This window comes from Bufo gargarizans, chromosome 4 (assembly GCF_014858855.1).
Source record: "Bufo gargarizans isolate SCDJY-AF-19 chromosome 4, ASM1485885v1, whole genome shotgun sequence".
NCBI classification, from domain to species: domain Eukaryota; kingdom Metazoa; phylum Chordata; class Amphibia; order Anura; family Bufonidae; genus Bufo; species Bufo gargarizans.
Genome location: NC_058083.1, coordinates 234,218,507 through 234,243,074, shown reverse-complemented (window position 1 = coordinate 234,243,074; position 24,568 = coordinate 234,218,507). Strand labels below are relative to the sequence as shown.

Here is a 24,568-nt window from a genome sequence, read left to right as displayed (position 1 = left end):
ATGAGGTGTTTCTTTAAACTACAGAATCAGGGTAATAAATATTAAGTTTTATTTGGCTGTTAACCCTTGATGTGTTACAGGAAAAAAACAATTAAAATGGAGAATCTGCCCCAAAAAATTTAACATTTTAAAAATGTAAAAATGTCATCTCCTTTTCCTTTCATTCTTGTGGCACACGTAAAGGGTTACAAAAGTTTGTAGAATCCGTTTTGAATAACTTAAGGGGTGTAGTTTCTGCAATGGGGTCATTTATGGGTGTTTTCCACTATGTAAGCCCCACAAAGTGACTTTAGAATTGAAGTGGTCCTTAAAAAAGTGGGTTTTAGAAAAAAAATTAAACAATTACAAATGTAAAAATTAGCTTCTAAAATGTTAAGCCTTTTAAGATCCTAGAAAATAAAATTACATTTACAAAATTATGCAAACATAAAAGTGGACATATGGGGAATGTAAGGCAATAACTCTCTTATGATGTATCACTATCTGCCTTAAAAGCAGAGAAATTACAATTTTGAAAATGTTCTGTAAATGTTTTATTTTTTTATTTTTTATATCGACTAAAAATTTTCACTATCATAAAGTACAATGTGTCACGAAAAAAAAAAATCTCAGAAGGGCTTGGATAAGTAAAAGCATTCTAAAGTTATCACCACACAAAGTGACACATGTCAAGTTTCCAAAAAACGGCCTGGTTCTTAAAGTGATTCTGTCATAAGAAATTAGTCCTATAAGCTAAACATATGGCGATGTCCCTTGTAAAACACTGAATCCTAAAGTGAGTTTATCAAATGCCCCTGTGGCTCTATATTCATAGAAAAGAGGTTCATATCACCTGTCAATCACTTCAAAATGTGTCCAAGGGGACATCTCATGGTGAAAGGTGCCCTGCTGCAGCCTTCTCGTTTAGGTGCCCAGCACCACCTTCTGTAGTGAAATTGCCGCCCTCCCTTTTATCCGATCAGTCTACCTCACGTCATCACTGCCTCTCTAACCACCGCTCGCTTCATCCAGAGCCCGTTTGCGCACTAGGTATAACCTGATGCGCCCGTGCGGACTGCTGGTAGCGGCCTTGTTTAGCGAAGTGTGCATGCGCCGGCTGGCGCACTTCGCTCGAGCCTCCACTGACTGCCCTATTACAGACCATCCCAGCCATCCAACCTCCTACAGCCGGGTTCAAAGCTAGTACCTAGTGCGCACTCACGGGATCTGGATGAAGCGAGCGGTGGTTAGAGAGGCAGTGATGACGTGAGGTAGGCGGATCGAATGAAAGGGAGGACGGCGATTTCACTACAGAAGGCGGCGCTGGGCACCTAAACGAGATGGCTGCAGCCGGGCACCTTTCACCATGAGACGTCCCCTTGGACACATTTTGAAGTGATTGACAGGTGATATAAACCTTTTTCTTTATGAATATAAAGACACAGGGGCATTTGATAAACTCACTTTAGGATTCAGTGTTTTACAAGGGACATCACCATATGTTTACCTTATAGGACTAATTTCTGATGACAGAATCCCTTTAAGGTGAAAAAAGGCAATGTCCTTAAGGTGTTAGGTTGCAACTTGAGTGGAGGGTCAGTGTATTATGTTGTTTAATACATGAGAACTGTACCTAACATCAATTGATTAAGCAATTTAATGTGCTTACATCAACAAAAATAGCAGACAACCTTGTAATGTATTCCAATATTTCTCTCTATACTAGTTACCATATCACTACTTCACTAAATGGAAATGTATATTACGGTATTTGTAATGGTTCTGATAAGTAACACTAAAATCTATCATTCCTAGATCCTCCATAAATGTGCATAAATGGGCTCAGCTAAATATGCACGCTATTTTATTAGAGCAAAGAAGGATAAGCAGCATTCAGTTACCATTAATGTCACCTATCTTACTCATACCCGTTGAGATTCCGCAGATTTGAGTATAACCCCTCTTACTGCTTTCCCAATTGTACAGATAAGTATTTCAGTCGTGGCCAAAAGTTTTGAGAATTACACAAATATTAGTTTTCACAAAGTTTGCTGCTAAACTGCTTTTAGATCTTTGTTTCAGTTGTTTCTGTGATGTAGTGAAAAATAATTGCACGCACTTCATACATTTCAAAGACTTTTATCGACAATTACATGACATTTATGCAAAGAGTCAGTATTTGCAGTGTTGGCCCTTCTTTTTCAGGACCTCTGCAGTTTGACTGGGCATGCTCTCAATCAACTTCTGGGCCAATTCCTGACTGATAACAACCCATTCTTTCATAACCACTTCTTGGAGTTTGTCAGAATTAGTGGGTTTTTGTTTGTCCACCCGCCTCTTGAGGATTGACCACAAGTTCTCAATGGGATTAAGATCTGGGGAGTTTCCAGGACCCAAAATGTCAACGTTTTGGTCCCCGAGCCACTTAGTTATCACTTTTGCCTTATGGCACGGTGCTCCATCGTGCTGGAAAATGCATTGTTCTTCACCAAACTGTTGTTGGATTGTTGGAAGAAGTTGCTGTTGGAGGGTGTTTTGGTACCATTCTTTATTCATGGCTGTGTTTTTGGGCAAAATTGTGAGTTAGCCCACTCCCTTGGATGAGAAGCAACCCCACACATGAATGGTCTCAAGATACTTTACTGTTGGCATGACACAGGACTGATGGTAGCGCTCACCTTTTCTTCTCTGGACAAGCCTTTTTCCTGATGCCCCAAACAATCAGAAAGAGGCTTTATCTGAGAATATGACTTTGCCCCAGTCCTCAGCAGTCCATTCACCATATTTTCTGCAAAAGATCAATCTGTCCTTGATGTTTTTTTTTTTTAGAGAAGTGGCTTCTTTGCTGCCCTTCTTGTCACCAGGCCATCTTCCAAAAGTCTTCGCCTCGCTGTGCGTGCAGATGCGCTCACACCTGCCTGCTGCCATTCCTAAGCAAGCTCTGCACTGGTGGCACTCCGATCCCGCAGCTGACTCCTCTTTAGGAGACGATTCTGGCGCTTGCTGGACTTTCTTGGATGCCCTGAAGCCTTCTTAACAAGAATTGAACCTCTTTCCTTGAAGTTCTTGATGATCCTATAAATTGTTGATTGAGGTGCAATCTTAGTAGCCACAATATTCTTGCCTGTGAAGCCATTTTTATGCAACGCAATGATGGCTGCACGCGTTTCTTTGCAGGTCACCATGGTTAACAATGGAAGAACAATGATTTCAAGCATCACCCTCCTTTTAACAGGTCAAATCTCCAATTTTAACCCAATCAGCCTGACATAATGATCTCCAGCCTTATGCTTGTCAACATTCTCACCTGAGTTAACAAGATGATTACTTAAATGATCTCAGCAGGTCCTTTATCGACAGCAATGAAATGCAGTGGAAAGTTTTTTTTTTGGATTAAGTTAATTTTCATGGCAAAGAAGGACTATGCAATTCATCTGATCACTCTTCATAACATTTTGGAGTATATGCAAATTGCTATTATAAAAACTTAAGCAGCAACTTTTCCAATTTCCAACATTTATGTAATTCTCAAAACCTTTGGCCACGACTGTAGTCTAGGAGGCAGTAGACCTTTGTGCATTACAATATTAATTGATCCAGTCTAAAATTATGAAAACTGCTGATAAAAAATCTGTTTTTTGTGTTTGACATAGAGCATAGATATATCAATATTAATTTGATTTTTAGTGTCCATTTAGTGTCCATTCTTATGCTGAGGGTGCAGCATTGCTAGTGGGTGCTAGCTGATAAACTGGCTAGTATTGATGCTTTAAAGGGGTTGTCCCATGAATAATGTTCTGTATTTTTTTGAACCAGCACCTTGATCTGAATACTTTTGTATTTGCATGTAAATAAAAATGGATTATACTTACCAAGTTATTCAATTAAATCTACCTGTATAGCGCTGCCTGCTGTTTTCTTTTTTTCCAATTTCTCTTTCCTACTCTCTGAGATGAAAGCACATGCTCAGTTCCATCCTTCAAAGACTGCTAGCTGCAGCAGACAGGACACAGCCTCTGAGAAAGGACACACCGCCTAAGCTGCCAACTTTATATACTGCAAATCTAGCAGAGCAATGAATGTGGAGTTCTTTGGAACCTTGTGAAGTACAGGGCTGGTTCTAGCTTTGTTAGAAAGAGGTTGTCTTGTACTAGATTATGTATGATTTAATTTTTTTTATATTAATCATGGGATAACCCCTTTAATAGTAGGCAATACTATACTACATTATACTGTACCATGAAAGTTTAATTGTTGAAAATAATGATAAGGAAATCGGCTTGTCCCATTATGGACGAACCCGATTTGTTTAAAATATTATCTTTACTGTGGCCGAGGGATTGTCTTAAAGTCGCACATGCACCATTACTGTGAGTAGCAATGCATGCACATACAGTATACATTTCATTACGAATTGGGAATTGTAGCGCACCCCACAATCATAACTAATTTGTGTTTGGATTTATAATGAAGTATATTTGTGCATGCTCCTCTACTCACAGTAATGGCGAATGAGCAACATTAAGATGCCATCTGAATATGGCCTAATCAGAAAAAATACATTTTAACAGCCCCTGGCCCTCAGTATAGATAATACGATGAAGGAATCAGATCTGTCCGTAAAGGGATGAAATTATCTTCTCATCACTAATTGAAATCTTTATTAAGCGTAATAGAACAATATCTAAAATAAATGTGATGTCGAGTGTACCAAGATCACCACATCTGGAATGAACAAATAGTATAGGTTATATTTGTCATGTCATGCCATTGTCATGTTTTATATATTACCATGTTTTAGTTGGACATTGAGGTAATACATAATAAAAGGACACTCTACCTGTAAGTAGGGAATTACTTTGCAAAGAGTTTTTCCAAAGAACCAAGTTTCAGTTATGTCAACTACCAATGTTGCTGGAAGGCAAGTGATAGTGACAAGCACATCTGCTAGTGACAAGTTGACTATAAAATAGTTGGTGACAGTCCTCATATGATGATTCTTCCAAACTGCAACACAAACTAAAAAAGATATACATATTTTAATACAAGTGAAAAAAAGTACAGAGTGTTCAGTCTGATGGATTGCATAATATCTGCTTATTGTCATATTGTATTACTTTTTTCATTTATATTGTAGTTGCAGCTGTATCAGTAATAGCAATCATTAAAGGTTAGTCTCTGTTCACCCCTGTATCCAGGATTTCCAGTTGAGATTCCATTGAATTTTGACAACAGGAATATCCCAGCATGCAGCACTATGCTTGCTGTCAAAACAATAGAAACTTCAACAGATCCATTACGTCTCTTTCACAGTTGCAATATTCGAATAGCACATATTAATCGCAAATATTGGCACTTCAAGAATTCGTGAATATTTAGAATATAGTGATATATATTCGTAATTTTGAATATTCTAGACTTTTTTTTACATCAGTAACCTCCCTTCTTGCTTGTGGGCCAATGAGAAGGCTGCAATGTCTTTGTCTGAGCTTAGCAACATCCCTAGCAACCAATATGAAAGGTGCCTACCCCTTACTATATAAGAACCTCCCCAGCAGCCCTTGTATGCAGGATCTTGCAGATCTGAGAGAGACAGCAGTGTTATTGCTGTGCTCTGTGCTTTGCTGTGTCATTACATTTGATAGATAGTTAGCTGGCTCATATATATATATATATATATATATATATATATATATAATACAGATAGTTAGTGAGAGATAGGTTCTGCTGTCCATACATACATGCTACATACATAGTGCTGTATGCATGTATGTATGTACAGTGGATATAAAAAGTCTTCACACCCCTGTTAAAATGTCAGGTTTCTGTGATGTAAAAAAATGAGACAAAGATAAATCATTTCAGAACTTGTTCCACCTTTGATGTGACCTATAAACTGTACCACTCAATTGAAAAACAAACTGAAATCTTTTAGGTGGAGGGAAGAAAACAAAACAAAAAAAATAAATAAAACAATGTGGTTGCATAAGTGCACACACCCTCTTATATCTGGAAATGTAGCTGTGTTCAGAATTAAGCAATCACATTCAAAATCATGTTAAATAGGAGTTAACATACACCTGCCATCATTTAAAGTGCCTCTGATTAACCATAAATAAAGTTCAGATGCTCTAGTTGGTTTTTCCTGAAATTTTCTTAGTCGCATCCCACAGCAAAAGCCATGGTCCACAGAGAGCTTCCAAAGCATCAGAGGGATCTCATTGTTAAAAGGTATCAGTCAGGAGAAGGGTACAAAAGAATTTTCAAGGCATTAGATATACCATGAAACACAGTGAAGACAGTCATCATCAAGTGGAGAAAATATGGCACAACAGTGACATTACCAAGAACTGGACTTCCCTCCAAAATTGATGAAAAGATGAGAAGAAAACTGGTCTGGGAGGCTACCAAGAGGCCTACAGCAACATTAAAGAAGCTGCAGGATTATCTGGCAAGTACTGGCTGTGTGGTACACGGGACAACAATCTCCCGTATTCTTCATATGTCTGGGCTATGGGGTAGAGTGGCAAATAAAGAAAAACGAGTGGCCACCATTACTTTAAGAAATGAAGGTCAGTCAGTCCGAAAAATTCGGAAAACTTTAAATGTGTCCCCAAGTGCAGTCACAAAAACCATCAAGCACTACCAAGAAACTGGCTCACATGCGGACCGCACCAGGAAAGGAAGACCAAGAGTCACCTCTGCTGCGGAGGATACGTTCATCTGAGTCACCAGCCTCAGAAATCGCAGGATAACAGCAGCTCAGATTAGAGACCAGATCAATGCCACACAGAGTTCTAGCAGCAGACACATCTGTAGAATAACTGTTAAGAGGAGACTGTGTGAATCAGGCCTTCATGGTAGAATATCTGCTAGGAAACCACTGCTAAGGACAGGCAACAAGCAGAAGAGACTTGTTTGGGCTAAAGAACACAAGGAATGGACATTTGACCAGTGGAAATATGTGCTTTGGTCTAATGAGTCCAAATTTGAGATCTTTTGTTCCAACCACTGTGTCTTTGTGCGAAGCAGAAAAGGTGAACGGATGGACTCTACATGCCTGGTTCCCACCGTGAAGCATGGAGGAGGAGGTGTGATGGTGTGGGAGTGCTTTGCTGGTGACACTGTTGGGGATTAATTCAAAATTGAAGGCATACTGAACCAGCATGGCTACCACAGCATCTTGCAGCGGCATGCTATTCCATCCGGTTTGCGTTTAGTTGGACCATCATTTATTTTTCAACAGGACAATGACCCCAAACACACCTCCAGGCTGTGTAAGGGCTATTTGACCATGAAGGAGAGTGATGGGGTGCTGCGCCAGATGACCTGGCCTCCACAGTCACCAGACCTGAACCCAATCGAGATGGTTTGGGGTGAGCTGGACCGCAGAGTGAAGGCAAAAGGGCCAACAAGTGCTAAGCATCCCTGGGAACTCCTTCAAGACTGTTGGAAGACCATTTCAGGTGACTACCTCTTGAAGCTCATCAAGAGAATGCCAAGAGTGTGCAAAGCAGTAATCAAAGCAAAAGGTGGTGTGGGGGTTTGCTCTGGTAGGCAGATGGTAGCAGTGGCAGTATAGAGGCTCAGGAGACAGGCTTTGTGTCCAAACCGTGCTCTTTTATTCACTCCAGTGCATCACATCAAAACTGTGCAATTCAACACAACAGCAATGTCCATAAACCCCACCTCCCACAAAGGATCCCCAAACGCTGCAGGCGTCTTGGTGCCTGTTCACACAGTCTCTCACATCCGTGGTCAGTACTACACCTTGTCATGGGGTGGGTTTGTCCAAGTTCATGCAAGTTAGACAGGCCACGTGTCGGCCTGGACAAGGGATTGGCTCCGGCCACAGGATCCCTTCTTTTGGTCCTTCGCTGAGCCTGCAGCAATTGGGCAGTCCTTGGTAGACAAGCGGACTACAGCGCTCAGCCCGACCGAGCGATCAGCCTCCCATACAGCTTCCTGCAGTGAGACAGGAGACCACACTTCATCAGCAGCCCCACAGTCAGTAAGCATCAAACCTATATTCACAGCCCTGGGTGTAGCAGGCAGACCACACCCAGCAAGCATAGTGAAGGATTAACTCCTTCCCTACCCAACTAAGGCCGGAAATCATTACAAAAACGTAATGATCCGTCGGGCTTTGGGATAAGAACGATCGGGCTAGCCCACTCGCTTCTAGACTCCTCAATGACCCCTAACTTCAGCATAAACTTTACTTCCTCTGAAATGGCTTGTCGCCGAGCCTCCGGTACCCGGTACGGTCGTAAACGGACCTTTTCCTGGGGCTCGGTGACAATGTCATGTTGGACGAGATTGGTACGTCCCGGAAGGTCAGAGAACACGTCTTTATTCCTGCTAATGAACGCCTTCACTTCTTGAGTCTGCTTAGTCGACAAACCGCTACCTATCTTTACTGCAGGGGTGTCCTCTGGTACCACTGTAGGGCCGGGGACGTTCTCTGCAGCCAAGACAAAGCGCGGGTCATCCCCAAGGAGACTTTCTCTATCTTTCCAGGCTTTAAGTAAATTAACGTGGTACACCTGCTCAGGCTTCCGCCTTCCTGGCTGGTATACCCTGTAATTCACGGGGCCTAACTTCTCTCTTATCTCATATGGTCCTTGCCACCTGGCCAGGAATTTGCTGTCTACGGTGGGCACTAGTACTAACACTCGGTCGCCCGGGTTAAACGTCCTTACCTGGGCGGCCCGGTTGTACACGCGGCTCTGGGCCAGCTGTGCCGCTTCCATATGTTCACGGACTATGGGCAGAACTGTTCCTATCCGGTCCTGCATCTTCTCAATGTGCTCGACTATGCTTTTGTGAGGGGTAGGCTGTTGCTCCCATGCCTCTTTAGCGATATCCAACAGGCCTCGGGGATGCCTACCATATAACAGCTCAAACGGTGAGAACCCCGTGGATGCCTGGGGCACTTCTCGCACCGCAAATAACACATAGGGCAGCAAGAGGTCCCAGTCCTTTCCATCTTTTGCCACCGCTCTCTTGAGCATGGACTTTAGGGTCTTATTAAAGCGTTCCACCAGCCCGTCAGTTTGGGGGTGATAGACGGAAGTACGCAAGTGCTTAATATTTAATATTTTGCAGAGCTCCCTCATCACTTTGGACATGAAAGGGGTCCCTTGGTCCGTCAATATCTCCTTTGGGATCCCCACCCGGGAGAACATCCCCATCAGCTCCTTGGCTATCAGCTTGGCTGACGTGTGGCGCAGGGGTATCGCCTCAGGGTAGCGAGTAGCGTAGTCTACTATAACCAGGATATAAACTGCAAAGGTATGTGGATAGCTCACCACCCTCCTCAGTAAGGTAGGGGTGCTCTAGCCGAAAGACTGCTCACTCTAACAGTCCAAGAAAGTACAATAAATAGAAAAAGACGGCTGGCACTCACTATGTGGTTTCACATCTAACAACAATTTATTAATCACTATACCGCTAATATGACAGTAAAATACATTTAATATAAAAATAATAATTAAAAAATCCCCTAAAAAATAAATACTAAAATGCAAAGTGTCTTGATGTATCGGATCACAAACCGCACCAGAAAATGAACAAAGTCTCTGTTGGAGAATAGATGATTCTCTGCTTGATTTGGGCAGTATGCGTCCAATTAAATATCAAAAGCCGTCACTTTGAATGCAACATATAACCCAGTCCACAAGCTGTATGAGATGCTGTTGGGGAGTAGTGTCACTCACTTTATATTTGTCTTTCACAGTTCTTATAGCAATCTTGTCACTTCCAATTTGAGGTATATGATCGATTTTTAGGGTAAATGTTTATAGCTTACCCTCCCAGACGAAACTCCGGCCGTCTGTTTGTGCTGCTTCTGCTCGCTCTCAGCGTCTCCGCTCTCCGGCGTTTGTCACGTGGTGTACCGGAGTTATCGCGGGATTTGGGTGTTTCAGTCCGAAGATCTGATGAGAGCTGCAGAGTAGATAGAAAATGGAGCGCTCCACTTGTAGAAGGTAATTCAAATATCGTCGATCATGTAGAAAGCTTGTAAAAAGCTTGTTGTTGGCAGGGATATAACGCTAAACGCGTTTCGAGGACTTCAGTCCTCTTCCTCAGTAGCTATATCCCTGTTGTTAAATCCCCTCCTTTTATATTTTCATCAGTGATCCACAAAATCTGGACTGGAATCGCTTTTCCTCCTATTGCGGTTTTTTGGTGCGATTTTTGGTGCGGTTTTGAAATCGCATATGCGTTTTTTATGGCATTCAAACCGCAATCTATTTGTTAGTGTAAATACATCAACTAACTGTTTTTCACAAATATAAAATCACAACAATAATACTAGATATATAAAATAATGTTAAAAATATATAATCTAGTCCAGGAGATCAATGTTTTTTTAGAAATAATTTAAGGACAACATAATAATTTATGACAAATATTCATTCATAAAGGGCATCTAAATCATCTAGGGCCTCATCCTCTATAGATTTTCTTTTTTTCTTTCTTATACTATTCATATCCTTGTGGGAGAATAACGAAATTGGTGGTGTGCTCATCAAACAAGAGGGGACCACAGAGCCGATAAACGGCTAACCATGTGATCTCCAATTGAATAAGGGGCACACCACCTAATCTATAAGAATCCAAAAATTTCCAGTTCTGCATTTAAACCACCTGGCATCAGACTTCCAAAATTGTATATTTGTTTGGATTCTGCCCTAGACATCCGTTCAATATGGTTTCCTCCTCTCCAGTGTCTATCAATTTTTTCTAATGCTACAAATGACAGACCTGATGGATCTTGTCCATGGGCTTCTTTAAAGTGCCTTGAGAGTGAGTGTTTTTCATACCCCTTTTTGATATTAGAAATATGTTCCGATATCCTCACTCTCAAGGTCCTTTTTGTCCGTCCAATATATTGTCTTGCACATGGACATTTAGCTAAATAGATCACGCTTTCCGAATTGCATGTAAGAAATTGTTCAATCTCCCATATAAAAGAATTTTGTGTGGAGGATACTGTCTTAACATTTCTAGGGATTTTTGTGGTTTTGCAACATATACATTGTCCACATTTATAAAAACCTTTTAAATTCGTCAGTCTCCCAGAATTTGATGTTATTCTTTTTTTAGTTTTGATCGATGGGGCGACTTTTATCCCTAAATTGGCTGCTCTTGTATATGTTATTAAAGGTCTGGCTGGTATTAACCTACCTAGTATTTTATCCTGTAGTAGGTGATGCCAATGCCTTTTGATAATTTCCTCCACCTTCCTTCTCTGTGTTGTGTATGGCAGAATAATCCTGAATTGGGAATCCGTTTCTTTTGATTCAACTGTTTTTACAGTTAGCAATGTGCTTCTAGGTAATTTCCTAACCTTTTCCAATGAATTTTCTAATATATTGGTTGGGTATTGTTTTACTAGGAATTTATCCCTCAGCTGCATTGCTTCCAATTCGAATTGTGCCTCTTCGGTGCAATTCCGTTTCAGCCTACGGAATTGTCCGAAGGGCACATTCAACAGCCAGTTAGGCAAATGGCAACTGGAGTGCAAGATAAAAGCATTTCGAGAGGAGGGTTTTTGGTATGTCTTGCAGATGTATTTATCCTCTGTCCTCATAATTGCCAAATCTAGAAATTCTATTTCTGTCATATTAATATTTTGGGTAAAAACTAAATTCAAATTATTATCATTGAGTCCCATTAAAAAACTATTAAGACTGTCTTGATCTCCCTTCCAGATTAAAAGGACATCGTCGATATATCGACGCCAGAGCACCAGGTTACCCCCTCTATGCAAATCAATAGTTTCCTGTTCCCATTGTGCTAGGAACAGGTTTGCATAGCTGGGGGCAAACCTGGTGCCCATGGCTGTTCCTCTAATTTGTAAATAAAAACATCCCTCAAAGTAAAAATAATTGTGTTCTAAGATGTGTTTAATACCTTCTAAAATAAAATCTGATTGTTGATCTTTCATTCTCTTATTATTTTCCAATTGGGTTTTAATGGCTCTTATTCCAGCTTTATGGTCTATCACTGTGTAGAGGGACTGGATATCGAGTGTAGTCATAATCCAGTCCTCTCCCACATTTAGCCCTTCTAAAATTTGAATTATTTGCGTGGTGTCTTTTAAATATGATGTAGTGGTTTTCACTATGGGCTGTAGCCATGTATCGATGTATCTGGATAAATTGGATGTTAAAGAGCCAATGCCTGATACTATGGGGCGGCCGGGAGGACTCTCCATGTCCTTGTGTACCTTGGGAAGGCAATAAAAGACCGGGAGTCTTCCCGGCGTCCCCATAATATAATCAGATTCATGTTGAGACAAAATACCCATCTGCATGCCTTTCTGGCAGTATTCTTCTAATTTGTCAATGAATTTTTTTGTAGGATCTGTATCCAATTTTTTATATGTGCAGTTGTCGGATAATTGTCTCAAACATTCCTGTATGTATTTGGCAGTATCTAAAATCACGATTGCTCCCCCTTTGTCTGCGGGGCGAATCGTGATTTTCTCATTTTTTTGAAATTCTTTAATTGCAGACACTTCTCTATTTGTTAGATTTTTTCTATATAGCTGTTTATTTTTAATTTTTCTGAGATCAGCTTCAACGTTTTTCTGGAAACTTCCCATTTCTGGGCCAATTTCATTTCTGGGAAATTTTTTTGATTTTTTCTTCAAATTAGTATGTATAAATCTTTCTTCTGTTTGTCCGGTTATAGAGATCGGATTTTTGATGAAATATTTTTTCAGACATATGTTCCTCATAAATTTTTGGATCCCAATGTAGGTATCAAATTTGTTTAATTGTGCACTAGGTGCAAATTTTAAGCCTTTATTTAAAAGGGAAATTTGTGCTATTGTTAAACTCGTATCACTTAAATTAATAATGTTATCCAAATCCTTATTACATGTGTTTATCTGTGAGTTCTTCTTTTTCCTCCCCCTTCGTGTCTTGTTGTTTCTTGTTGATAATTGTGATACGTTTGTTTCTGATTTTCTCTCTGAGTGTATATTGGTGGTGTTTTGTGATGATCCCTCTGTCCTACTGGACGTGCTTGATGTGGTGTGTAATAGGATTCCTCCTGTCTGTGATGGTTGTGATGTCTTAAATTGTATTGATGTTTCTGTGGTGTTTGTGCTCTCCTGTTGTGTTCCGGTGTCCGTGCATGTCTGATTTTTACTCTGGGTGAATGATGTGGTGGGGTCCCATCTAAAAAAGGCTGCTGCGCTAATGTTTCAAACCTATTTCTAGTTGGTATTGTAGGTTTGATTTGTTCCACAGAGGGTCTAATTCTATTATCTAATTTATTATGATCATTTTGTATTATCTTTGGGACAGAATTATGTTTTTTACTCTTTTTTATAATGATCTCAGATTCAGTTTTGTCTAAGCTCTTACATATTCTGTCCTGCCATGAATCCAGAACACTATCTCTCGGTAGTTGTTCTATTTTTATTTTCATCTTATTGATTTCTTCTGTAATGTTACCTAAAATTTGTACTCTCCTTTTTATAATTAATTCAACTAATGCCCTCGATTGTGTATGTAGGAGGTTGGTCCATTGAAGATTAAATTCCTCCCCATATAAATCCTGTGCTGGGGTTTTCAACAGTTGTAAACCTTTTGGGATTTTATCTTGGTCTAAATAATGACGTAGGGATCTGATCTCCCAATTCTGTTTTAATTGTTTTATAGCTAAATATTCTAATTCTCTAAATATATCATGTACAGATATAATCTCTGTATTGTCCATCAATGGGACTTCAAATAGAAAGGTGTCTGCTTTTTGTTTCTTTGATTCGATGTGACTCCACATATCCATCCTGAGTCTGGTGGGAGCTAAATCCACAAACGAGTGATTAAAAAATAAAAACTGCAAAGGTATGTGGATAGCTCACCACCCTCCTCAGTAAGGTAGGGGTGCTCTAGCCGAAAGACTGCTCACTCTAACAGTCCAAGAAAGTACAATATTTGAGTGCACCTAGTGCACAATTAAACAAATTTGATACCTACATTGGGATCCAAAAATTTATGAGGAACATATGTCTGAAAAAATATTTCATCAAAAATCCGATCTCTATAACCGGACAAACAGAAGAAAGATTTATACATACTAATTTGAAGAAAAAATCAAAAAAATTTCCCAGAAATGAAATTGGCCCAGAAATGGGAAGTTTCCAGAAAAACGTTGAAGCTGATCTCAGAAAAATTAAAAATAAACAGCTATATAGAAAAAATCTAACAAATAGAGAAGTGTCTGCAATTAAAGAATTTCAAAAAAATGAGAAAATCACGATTCGCCCCGCAGACAAAGGGGGAGCAATCGTGATTTTAGATACTGCCAAATACATACAGGAATGTTTGAGACAATTATCCGACAACTGCACATATAAAAAATTGGATACAGATCCTACAAAAAAATTCATTGACAAATTAGAAGAATACTGCCAGAAAGGCATGCAGATGGGTATTTTGTCTCAACATGAATCTGATTATATTATGGGGACGCCGGGAAGACTCCCGGTCTTTTATTGCCTCCCCAAGGTACACAAGGACATGGAGAGTCCTCCCGGCCGCCCCATAGTATCAGGCATTGGCTCTTTAACATCCAATTTATCCAGATACATCGATACATGGCTACAGCCCATAGTGAAAACCACTACATCATATTTAAAAGACACCACGCAAATAATTCAAATTTTAGAAGGGCTAAATGTGGGAGAGGACTGGATTATGACTACACTCGATATCCAGTCCCTCTACACAGTGATAGACCATAAAGCTGGAATAAGAGCCATTAAAACCCAATTGGAAAATAATAAGAGAATGAAAGAGCAACAATCAGATTTTATTTTAGAAGGTATTAAACACATCTTAGAACACAATTATTTTTACTTTGAGGGATGTTTTTATTTACAAATTAGAGGAACAGCCATGGGCACCAGGTCTGCCCCCAGCTATGCAAACCTGTTCCTAGCACAATGGGAACAGGAAACTATTGATTTGCATAGAGGGGGTAACCTGGTGCTCTGGCGTCGATATATCGACGATGTCCTTTTAATCTGGAAGGGAGATCAAGACAGTCTTAATAGTTTTTTAATGGGACTCAATGATAATAATTTGAATTTAGTTTTTACCCAAAATATTAATATGACAGAAATAGAATTTCTAGATTTGGCAATTATGAGGACAGAGGATAAATACATCTGCAAGACATACCAAAAACCCTCCTCTCGAAATGCTTTTATCTTGCACTCCAGTTGCCATTTGCCTAACTGGCTGTTGAATGTGCCCTTCGGACAATTCCGTAGGCTGAAACGGAATTGCACCGAAGAGGCACAATTCGAATTGGAAGCAATGCAGCTGAGGGATAAATTCCTAGTAAAACAATACCCAACCAATATATTAGAAAATTCATTGGAAAAGGTTAGGAAATTACCTAGAAGCACATTGCTAACTGTAAAAACAGTTGAATCAAAAGAAACGGATTCCCAATTCAGGATTATTCTGCCATACACAACACAGAGAAGGAAGGTGGAGGAAATTATCAAAAGGCATTGGCATCACCTACTACAGGATAAAATATTAGGTAGGTTAATACCAGCCAGACCTTTAATAACATATACAAGAGCAGCCAATTTAGGGATAAAAGTCGCCCCATCGATCAAAACTAAAAAAAGAATAACATCAAATTCTGGGAGACTGACGAATTTAAAAGGTTTTTATAAATGTGGACAATGTATATGTTGCAAAACCACAAAAATCCCTAGAAATGTTAAGACAGTATCCTCCACACAAAATTCTTTTATATGGGAGATTGAACAATTTCTTACATGCAATTCGGAAAGCGTGATCTATTTAGCTAAATGTCCATGTGCAAGACAATATATTGGACGGACAAAAAGGACCTTGAGAGTGAGGATATCGGAACATATTTCTAATATCAAAAAGGGGTATGAAAAACACTCACTCTCAAGGCACTTTAAAGAAGCCCATGGACAAGATCCATCAGGTCTGTCATTTGTAGCATTAGAAAAAATTGATAGACACTGGAGAGGAGGAAACCATATTGAACGGATGTCTAGGGCAGAATCCAAACAAATATACAATTTTGGAAGTCTGATGCCAGGTGGTTTAAATGCAGAACTGGAAATTTTTGGATTCTTATAGATTAGGTGGTGTGCCCCTTATTCAATTGGAGATCACATGGTTAGCCGTTTATCGGCTCTGTGGTCCCCTCTTGTTTGATGAGCACACCACCAATTTCGTTATTCTCCCACAAGGATATGAATAGTATAAGAAAGAAAAAAAGAAAATCTATAGAGGATGAGGCCCTAGATGATTTAGATGCCCTTTATGAATGAATATTTGTCATAAATTATTATGTTGTCCTTAAATTATTTCTAAAAAAAACATTGATCTCCTGGACTAGATTATATATTTTTAACATTATTTTATATATCTAGTATTATTGTTGTGATTTTATATTTGTGAAAAACAGTTAGTTGATGTATTTACACTAACAAATAGATTGCGGTTTGAATGCCATAAAAAACGCATATGCGATTTCAAAACCGCACCAAAAATCGCACCAAAAAACCGCAATAGGAGGAAAAGCGATTCCAGTCCAGATTTTGTGGATCACTGATGAAAATATAAAAGGAGGGGATTTAACAACAGGGATATAGCTACTGAGGAAGAGGACTGAAGTCCTCGAAACGCGTTTAGCGTTATATCCCTGCCAACAACAAGCTTTTTACAAGCTTTCTACATGATCGACGATATTTGAATTACCTTCTACAAGTGGAGCGCTCCATTTTCTATCTACTCTGCAGCTCTCATCAGATCTTCGGACTGAAACACCCAAATCCCGCGATAACTCCGGTACACCACGTGACAAACGCCGGAGAGCGGAGACGCTGAGAGCGAGCAGAAGCAGCACAAACAGACGGCCGGAGTTTCGTCTGGGAGGGTAAGCTATAAACATTTACCCTAAAAATCGATCATATACCTCAAATTGGAAGTGACAAGATTGCTATAAGAACTGTGAAAGACAAATATAAAGTGAGTGACACTACTCCCCAACAGCATCTCATACAGCTTGTGGACTGGGTTATATGTTGCATTCAAAGTGACGGCTTTTGATATTTAATTGGACGCATACTGCCCAAATCAAGCAGAGAATCATCTATTCTCCAACAGAGACTTTGTTCATTTTCTGGTGCGGTTTGTGATCCGATACATCAAGACACTTTGCATTTTAGTATTTATTTTTTAGGGGATTTTTTAATTATTATTTTTATATTAAATGTATTTTACTGTCATATTAGTGGTATAGTGATTAATAAATTGTTGTTAGATGTGAAACCACATAGTGAGTGCCAGCCGTCTTTTTCTATTTATAACCAGGATATGTTGGTGGCCTCTGGCTGACTTGTTAATGGGGCCTACCAGGTCCATTGCGACCCTTTCGAAAGGTACTTCAATAATGTGCATGGGCACCAGGGGACTACGATAATGAGGCTGGGGGCTGGTCTTCTGACACTCTGGACAGGACTGGCAAAACCTCCTGACTTCCTCATATATCCCCGGCCAATAGAAACGCTGCAGTATACGTTCCTGAGTTTTCTGGACCCCCAGATGTCCTCCTAACACATGAGTATGCGCTAGGTCTAATACCATGCAGCGGTATGGCTGGGGTACCACCAACTGTTCTATTACCTCTTGCCGGACTTTGTCGACCCGATACAGTAGGTCCTGGTTACAGGCCAGGTGGGGAAATTCCGAGTCGGCTCCCGGGTGCTGAGCCACTCCATTGATGACAGTCACCCCTTCTCTGGCCCGTGACAATGTAGGATCCTGGAGCTGGGCGGTCCCGAATGTGTCTCGGGATACTTCTAGTTCTGGAACAGATGGGGCTGTCACCGGCTCACCAGCCAAACCTTCTAGGTACAAGCTATCGGGTTGACACTCTTCCTCCTTATTGGTGACCCCTACAGCTGGTAGCCCCTCTTCAGGATCAACGGGCACCGGCTCTGCACCCCGTCCCTCCCAGAGAGACCAAAACAGGGGACAATCCCTACCTAGGATGGCAGCGTAAGGGATTTGTCGCCCCACCCCAACCACCTGCTGTATCTCCCTTCCCGAGGGTAGACAAGGTCACACAGGTTGTAGGATATTCTCGCTGGTCCCCATGAATGCACACAATCCTGATGGTTTGCTTGCCTGGGCCGCGACTGGCCACCAGGGACTCGTGCACAAGGGTCACTAAGCTCCCCGAGTCTAGCAATGCCTTAACTGGGTATCCATTAATAGAGATGGCACACAACGGAGGTGTATCAGTGGATAGCAGTGAAGCAGCAACATACACCGGCTGGCCGAAAAAGGAGGACCGGCGTGCAAACCCGCAGTCCATGGGCTCTGCCGCCCTCGGGCAGTTGGCAGCAATGTGTCCCAGGCCCTGACAGTGCCAACATCTAATCCCCGGGGCCTCTCGTCTCCCCAGGTTTGGCCTCCCAGGAGTGGAAATCACCTCCCCCCCCTTAAGCGGTTGAGCCCCCTTCTCAGGTCCCCTTTGTGGCAGGGAGAGTGAACGCGGCTTTTGCAGGAAGGCAGACTCTCGGACCAAGTCCTGGGTTGCCATGTATCTCTCGACTAGGCCAACAACTTGATCCAGGGTGCCTGGATCACCTTGTCCCACCCAGCGCTGTATTGCTCTTGGGAGGGTACGCACCAAACGATCCACCACCACACGTTCCACCATCTGCGAGGGGCTCAATGTCTCAGGCTGCAGCCATTTTTTTACGAGGTGTAACAGGTCATAGGCCTGGGACCGAGCAGGCCGGGACTCTGAGAAAGCCCACTGGTAGACTCGATGTGCACGCACATAGGTATTAACCCCAAGACGAGCCAACACCTCCCCCTTCAGCCTCTCATAGCTCTTGGCTTCCTCCTGACTGAGGTCGAAGTAGGCCTTTTGTGCGTCACCCACTAAAAATGGCGCCACTACTTCGGCCCACTGTTCTGCCGGTAACCTTTCCTGTTCCGCAGTGCGTTCGAAGACCATCAGGAACGCCTCGATATCATCCTCGGGCCCATCTTTCTTAACGCTGAGCGCACCTTATCCCGGGCAGCAGGTAGGATTGCGGTCCCCCCCGGGACGGCTTGTTGTTGTAACACACGCATGGACTACTGCATAGTCGCCAGTTGCTGGGCCAGTAGACTATTCAACTGCCGCTGGTCTCTCAGGGCTTCCTCATGTCTCCGATTAGCCTCCTCATTACTTTGCACCAAGTGTCTAATAGCCTCCTCCATCTTATCTGGAGCCACAAAACTTGCTGGCTTAATATATGACATACAGTCCAAACAGCACAATTTTCAGCCTCACTGCCGTTTGCCCGCTGAAGCCACCAATTGTGGGGGTTTGCTCTGGTAGGCAGATGGTAGCGGTGGCAGTATAGAGGCTCAGGAGACAGGCTTTGTGTCCAAACCGTGCTCTTTTATTCACTCCAGTGCATCACATCAAAACTGTGCAATTCAACACAACAGCAATGTCCATAAACCCCACCTCCCACAAAGGATCCCCAAACGCTGCAGGCGTCTTGGTGCCTGTTCACACAGTCTCTCACATCCGTGGTCAGTACTACACCTTGTCATGGGGTGGGTTTGTCCAAGTTCATGCAAGTTAGACAGGCCACGTGTCGGCCTGGACAAGGGATTGGCTCCGGCCACAGGATCCCTTCTTTTGGTCCTTCGCTGAGCCTGCAGCAATTGGGCAGTCCTTGGTAGACAAGCGGACTACAGCGCTCAGCCCGACCGAGCGATCAGCCTCCCATACAGCTTCCTGCAGTGAGACAGGAGACCACACTTCATCAGCAGCCCCACAGTCAGTAAGCATCAAACCTATATTCACAGCCCTGGGTGTAGCAGGCAGACCACACCCAGCAAGCATAGTGAAGGATTAACTCCTTCCCTACCCAACTAAGGCCAGAGATAACCAACCTGCCAGGATCAGTGTAGACTGACACCAACAACTGAAACCCGTCCACCCGTGGTGGTCCGTGGGGAACAGACACCCACCCTGCTCTTACTCCACCAGGGCCACGACCCCCGGTGGTACGTATCTTCCATCCACTACCACTCCAGACATTCTCTTACAGTGGCTACTTTGAAGAACCTAGAATATGACATATTTTCAGTTGTTTCACACTTTTTTGTTATGTATATAATTCCACATGTGTCAGTTCATAGTTTTGATGCCTTCAGTGTGAATCTACAATTTTCATAGTCATGAAAATAAAGAAAACTCTTTGAATGAGAAGGTGTGTCCAAACTTTTGGTCTGTACTGTACATCTAAATCAACAAAGGAATGGCTTCACCAGAAGAAGATTAAAGTTTTGGAATGGCCTAGCCAGAGCCCAGACCTGAATCCGATTGAAAATCTGTGGGGTGATCTAAAGAGGGCTGTGCACAGGAGATGCCATCGCAATCTGACAGATTCGGAGTGCTTTTGCAAAGAAGAGTGGGCAAATCTCGCCAAGTCAAAATGTGCCATGCTGATAGACTCATACCCAAAAAGACTGTTGTAATAAAATCAAAAGGTGCTTCAACAAAGTATTAGTTTATGGGTGTGCACACTTATGCAACCATATTATTTTATTTTTATATTTTTTCTTTCCTCTACCTAAAAGATTTCAGTTTGTTTTTCAATTGAGTTGTGCAGTTTATAGGTCACATTAACCTCCTCAGGACCGCTGAACACAGGATTGCGTCCTAGCGGCAGCCCTGTTATTCCTCCTGGACGCATCAGAGCGTCCTCTCGTGAGAGGCGAGATTTCCTGTGTACGCGCACACACAGGAGCGTGCGTTCACAGGATCGGGAGGTAAACGAGTGAATCTACAGCCTGCCAGCGGTGATCATTCGCTGGCAGGCGGTAGATGCAATTTTTTTTAACCCCAAAAAGGTGTATTGGACGCTGTTTTGATAACAGCGTCTAATATACCTGCTATCTGGTCCTCTGGTGGGTCCCTTTTGCTTGGATCGACCACCAGAGGACACAGGCAGCTCTGTAAGTAGCACCAAACACCACTACACTACACCCCCCCTGTCACTTATTAACCCCTTATTAACCCCTGATCACCCCATATAGACTCCCTGATCACCCCCCGTCTTGATCACCCCCCGTCTTGATCACCCCCCTGTAAGGCTCCATTCAGACGGCCGTATGTGTTTTGCGGATCAAAGGATCCGCAAAACACATACGGACGTCTGAATGGAGCCTTACAGGGGGGTGATCAATGACAGGGTGGTGATCACCCCATATAGACTCCCTGATCACCCCCCTGGCATTGATCACCCCCATGTAAGGCTCCATTCAGACGTCCATATGTGTTTTGCGGATCCGCAAAACACATACGGACATCTGAATGGAGCTTTACAGGGGGGTGATCAATGACAGGGTGGTGATCACCCCATATAGACTCCCTGATCACCCCCCTGTCATTGATCACCCCCCTGTAAGGCTCCATTCAGACGTCCGTATGTGTTTTGCGGATCCACGGATCCGCAAAACACATACGGACGTCTGAATGGAGCCTTACAGGGGGGTGATCACCCCATATAGACTCCCTGATCTTCCCCTGTCATTGATCACCCCCCTGTAAGGCTCCATTCAGACGTCCGTATGTGTTTTGCGGATCCGTGGATCCGCAAAACACGGACACCGGCAATGTGCTTTCTGCATTTTGCGGATCCGCACATTGCCAGAACTATATAGAAAATGCCTTTTCTTGTCCGCAATTGCGGACAAGAATACAACATGTTCTATAGGCTCTACAAAAAACGCAGTGTTCGCCCGATCAGGCCTGATCTTGTGCGCACACTTGTGTTCAGTCCACCCCACCGCAGTGACAGAATTATTTTTTTCTGATCAGTGCAAAAACACTGTAAAATCACTGCGGTGCTATAAAGATCACTTTTGAGGGGCATGGCGAGTTCATAGAAGATTTTTTTTTTTGGCACAAGTTAGCGTAAATTTCTTTTTTTCTTTTTTTCTTACAAAGTCTCATATTCCACTAACTTGTGACAAAAAATTTAATCTCACATGAACTCACCATACCCCTCACAGAATCCAAATGTGTAAAATTTTTTAGACATTTATATTCCAGACTTCTTCTCACGCTTTAGGGCCCCTAAAATGCCAGGGCAGTATAAATACCCCACAAATGACCCCATTTTGGAAAGTAGACGCCCCAAGGTATTCGCTGTGGGGCATATTGAGTCCATGAAAGATTGAACTTTTTGTTACAAGTTAGCAGAAAGGGAGACTGTGAGAAAAAAAAAAAAATATTTTCCACTAACTTGTGCCAAAATAAAATCTTCTATGAACTCACCATGCCCCTCATTGAATACCTTGGGGTGTCTTCTTTCCAAAATGGGGTCCCATGTGGGGTATTTATACTGCCCTGGCATTTTAGGGGCCCTAAAGCGTGAGAAGAAATCTGGAATCCAAATGCCTAAAAATGCCCTCCGAAAATGTACTCATTGGAATTTGGGCTCCTTTGCGCACCTAGGCTGCAAGAAAGTGTAACACATGTGGTATCGCCGTACTCAGGAGAAGTAGGGCCATGTGTTTTGGGGTGTCTTTTTACATATACCCATGCTGGGTGAGAGAAATATCTCTGTAAAATCACAACTTTGTATAAAAAAAGGGAAAAGTTTACAGAGATATTTCTCTCACCCAGTATGGGTATATGTAAAATTACACCCCAAAACACATTGCCCTACTTCTTCTGAGTATGACGATACCACATGTGTGACACTTTTTTGCAGCCTAGGTGCGCAAAGGGGCCCAAATTCTAAAGAGCACCTTTAGGATTTCACAGGGCATTTTTTACGCATTTGGATTTCAAACTACTTCTCACGCTTTAGGTCCCCTAAAATGCCAGGGCAGTATAAATACCCCACAAGTGACCCCATTTTGGAAAGAAGACACCCCAAGGTATTCCATGAGGGGTATGGTTAGTTCATGTAAAATTTTATTTTTTGTCTCAAGTTAGTGGAATATGAGACTTTATTATATATTTTTTTCTTACAATCATTTTCCGCTAACTTGTGACAAAAAATAAAAACTTCCATGAACTCACTATGCCCATCAGCGAATACCTTAGGGTGTCTACTTTCCAAAATGGGGTCATTTTTGGGGTGTTTCTACTGTCTGGGCATTGTAGAACCTCAGGAAACATGACAGGAGCTCAGAAAGTCAGAGCTGCTTCAAAATGCGGAAATTCACATTTTTGTACCATAGTTTGCAAACGCTATAACTTTTGCGCAAACCAATAAATATACACTTATTGCATTTTTTTATCAAAGACTTGTAGAAAAATACATTTAGAGAAAAATGTATATAGAAATGTAGTTTTATTTGAAACATTTTACAACTGAAAGTGAAAAATGTCATTTTTTTGCAAAAATTTCAATTTCGATTAATAACAAAAAAAAGTTAAAATGTCAGCAGCAATGAAATACCACCAAATGAAATCTCTATTAGTGAGAAGAAAAGGAGGTAAAATATTACATTGCCGATTTTTTGCGATCAAGAAAATAATCTCAAATTCGTAAATATATGACGAATATTCTACCAAATATTCGCGAAATATGGCAAATTCGAATATTGCCCCTGCCGCTCATCACTAATAGAGAACAGTCTGTCAGAGCTCTATCATCCAGCATGGACAATGTTACTGCAATGCCCCATTGTGTCCAACTGATTCCCAGCTTATAGTGAATGGGGCAGACAGGAATTGCAATAACATCTGGTTATGCCAAATGCAGAGAGCTCTGGCAGGCTGTTGACTCCCGTAACAACCAGATGGAGACTAATAATGCCAGTGTGAAACTAACTTTACAATGTTATGTCTTCCATTATAAGGGGTCCCATAATGCAAGTGTGAATAGGGTATTTAAAGTATTTTACTGAAGTGCAATAATTGATTGCCTTCAGTACTATAGCTTTCAGATGAAGTTCCAGTGTGCCCCATCTGGGGTGTACTTTGACATGAAGTTATGGCCTGCCAGAGTAGTTGGCGCTTCTGCATGTCACAGTATGATGCAGCTTGTCCATCTCTAGCATACTGATCTACTCAATCAAAGCCACTGAGTAATAGTCCTGTGAATGTTCTAATTTCACCTGATGATACCTTGTCTGTAAAAACTGCACGAGAGCTTTTGGGCTTTGTACACACAAAAAAAAATTTGACTGATGACCAGTTATTTTTTTCGGTGGAGTAAAATGTAGCAGAAAAAGAGTTATGGTACAAGTGGGAAAGAAGGAGGGGGAGGACAAGAATTTTTAATATAAAGTACAGTACCAGAAGCTACAATTCTCTCCTACTGGAATATACATTTTTGCTATTACAGAAATGACTGAAATGAATTTATCCCTGATAACAATTTATTTTATTTCTTTGTAGTCCACAATGCGGTGCTCACAACATATCTTTGTGTGCCCCATGCTTTGTTATCTGTTAAAGAATGTATCTGTTGAAGGAAAGTACATAAATCCTCCAGATAATGTGAGTAAAAAGAGAAAAAAAAATAATA

The 24,568-nt window shown here is 41.7% G+C and overlaps 1 protein-coding gene across 1 annotated transcript in view; it reads right to left on the bottom strand.

Annotated features, from left to right (window-relative positions):
* The window catches only part of HCRTR2 (hypocretin receptor 2), a 197,013-nt gene that overhangs the window by 150,377 nt on the left and 22,068 nt on the right, over positions 1 to 24,568 (bottom strand). The window contains exon 2 of the mRNA XM_044292457.1: positions 4,820 to 4,998. Within this exon, the coding sequence (XP_044148392.1) occupies positions 4,820 to 4,998 (179 nt within the window). The remainder of the gene's footprint in view (positions 1 to 4,819; positions 4,999 to 24,568) is intronic.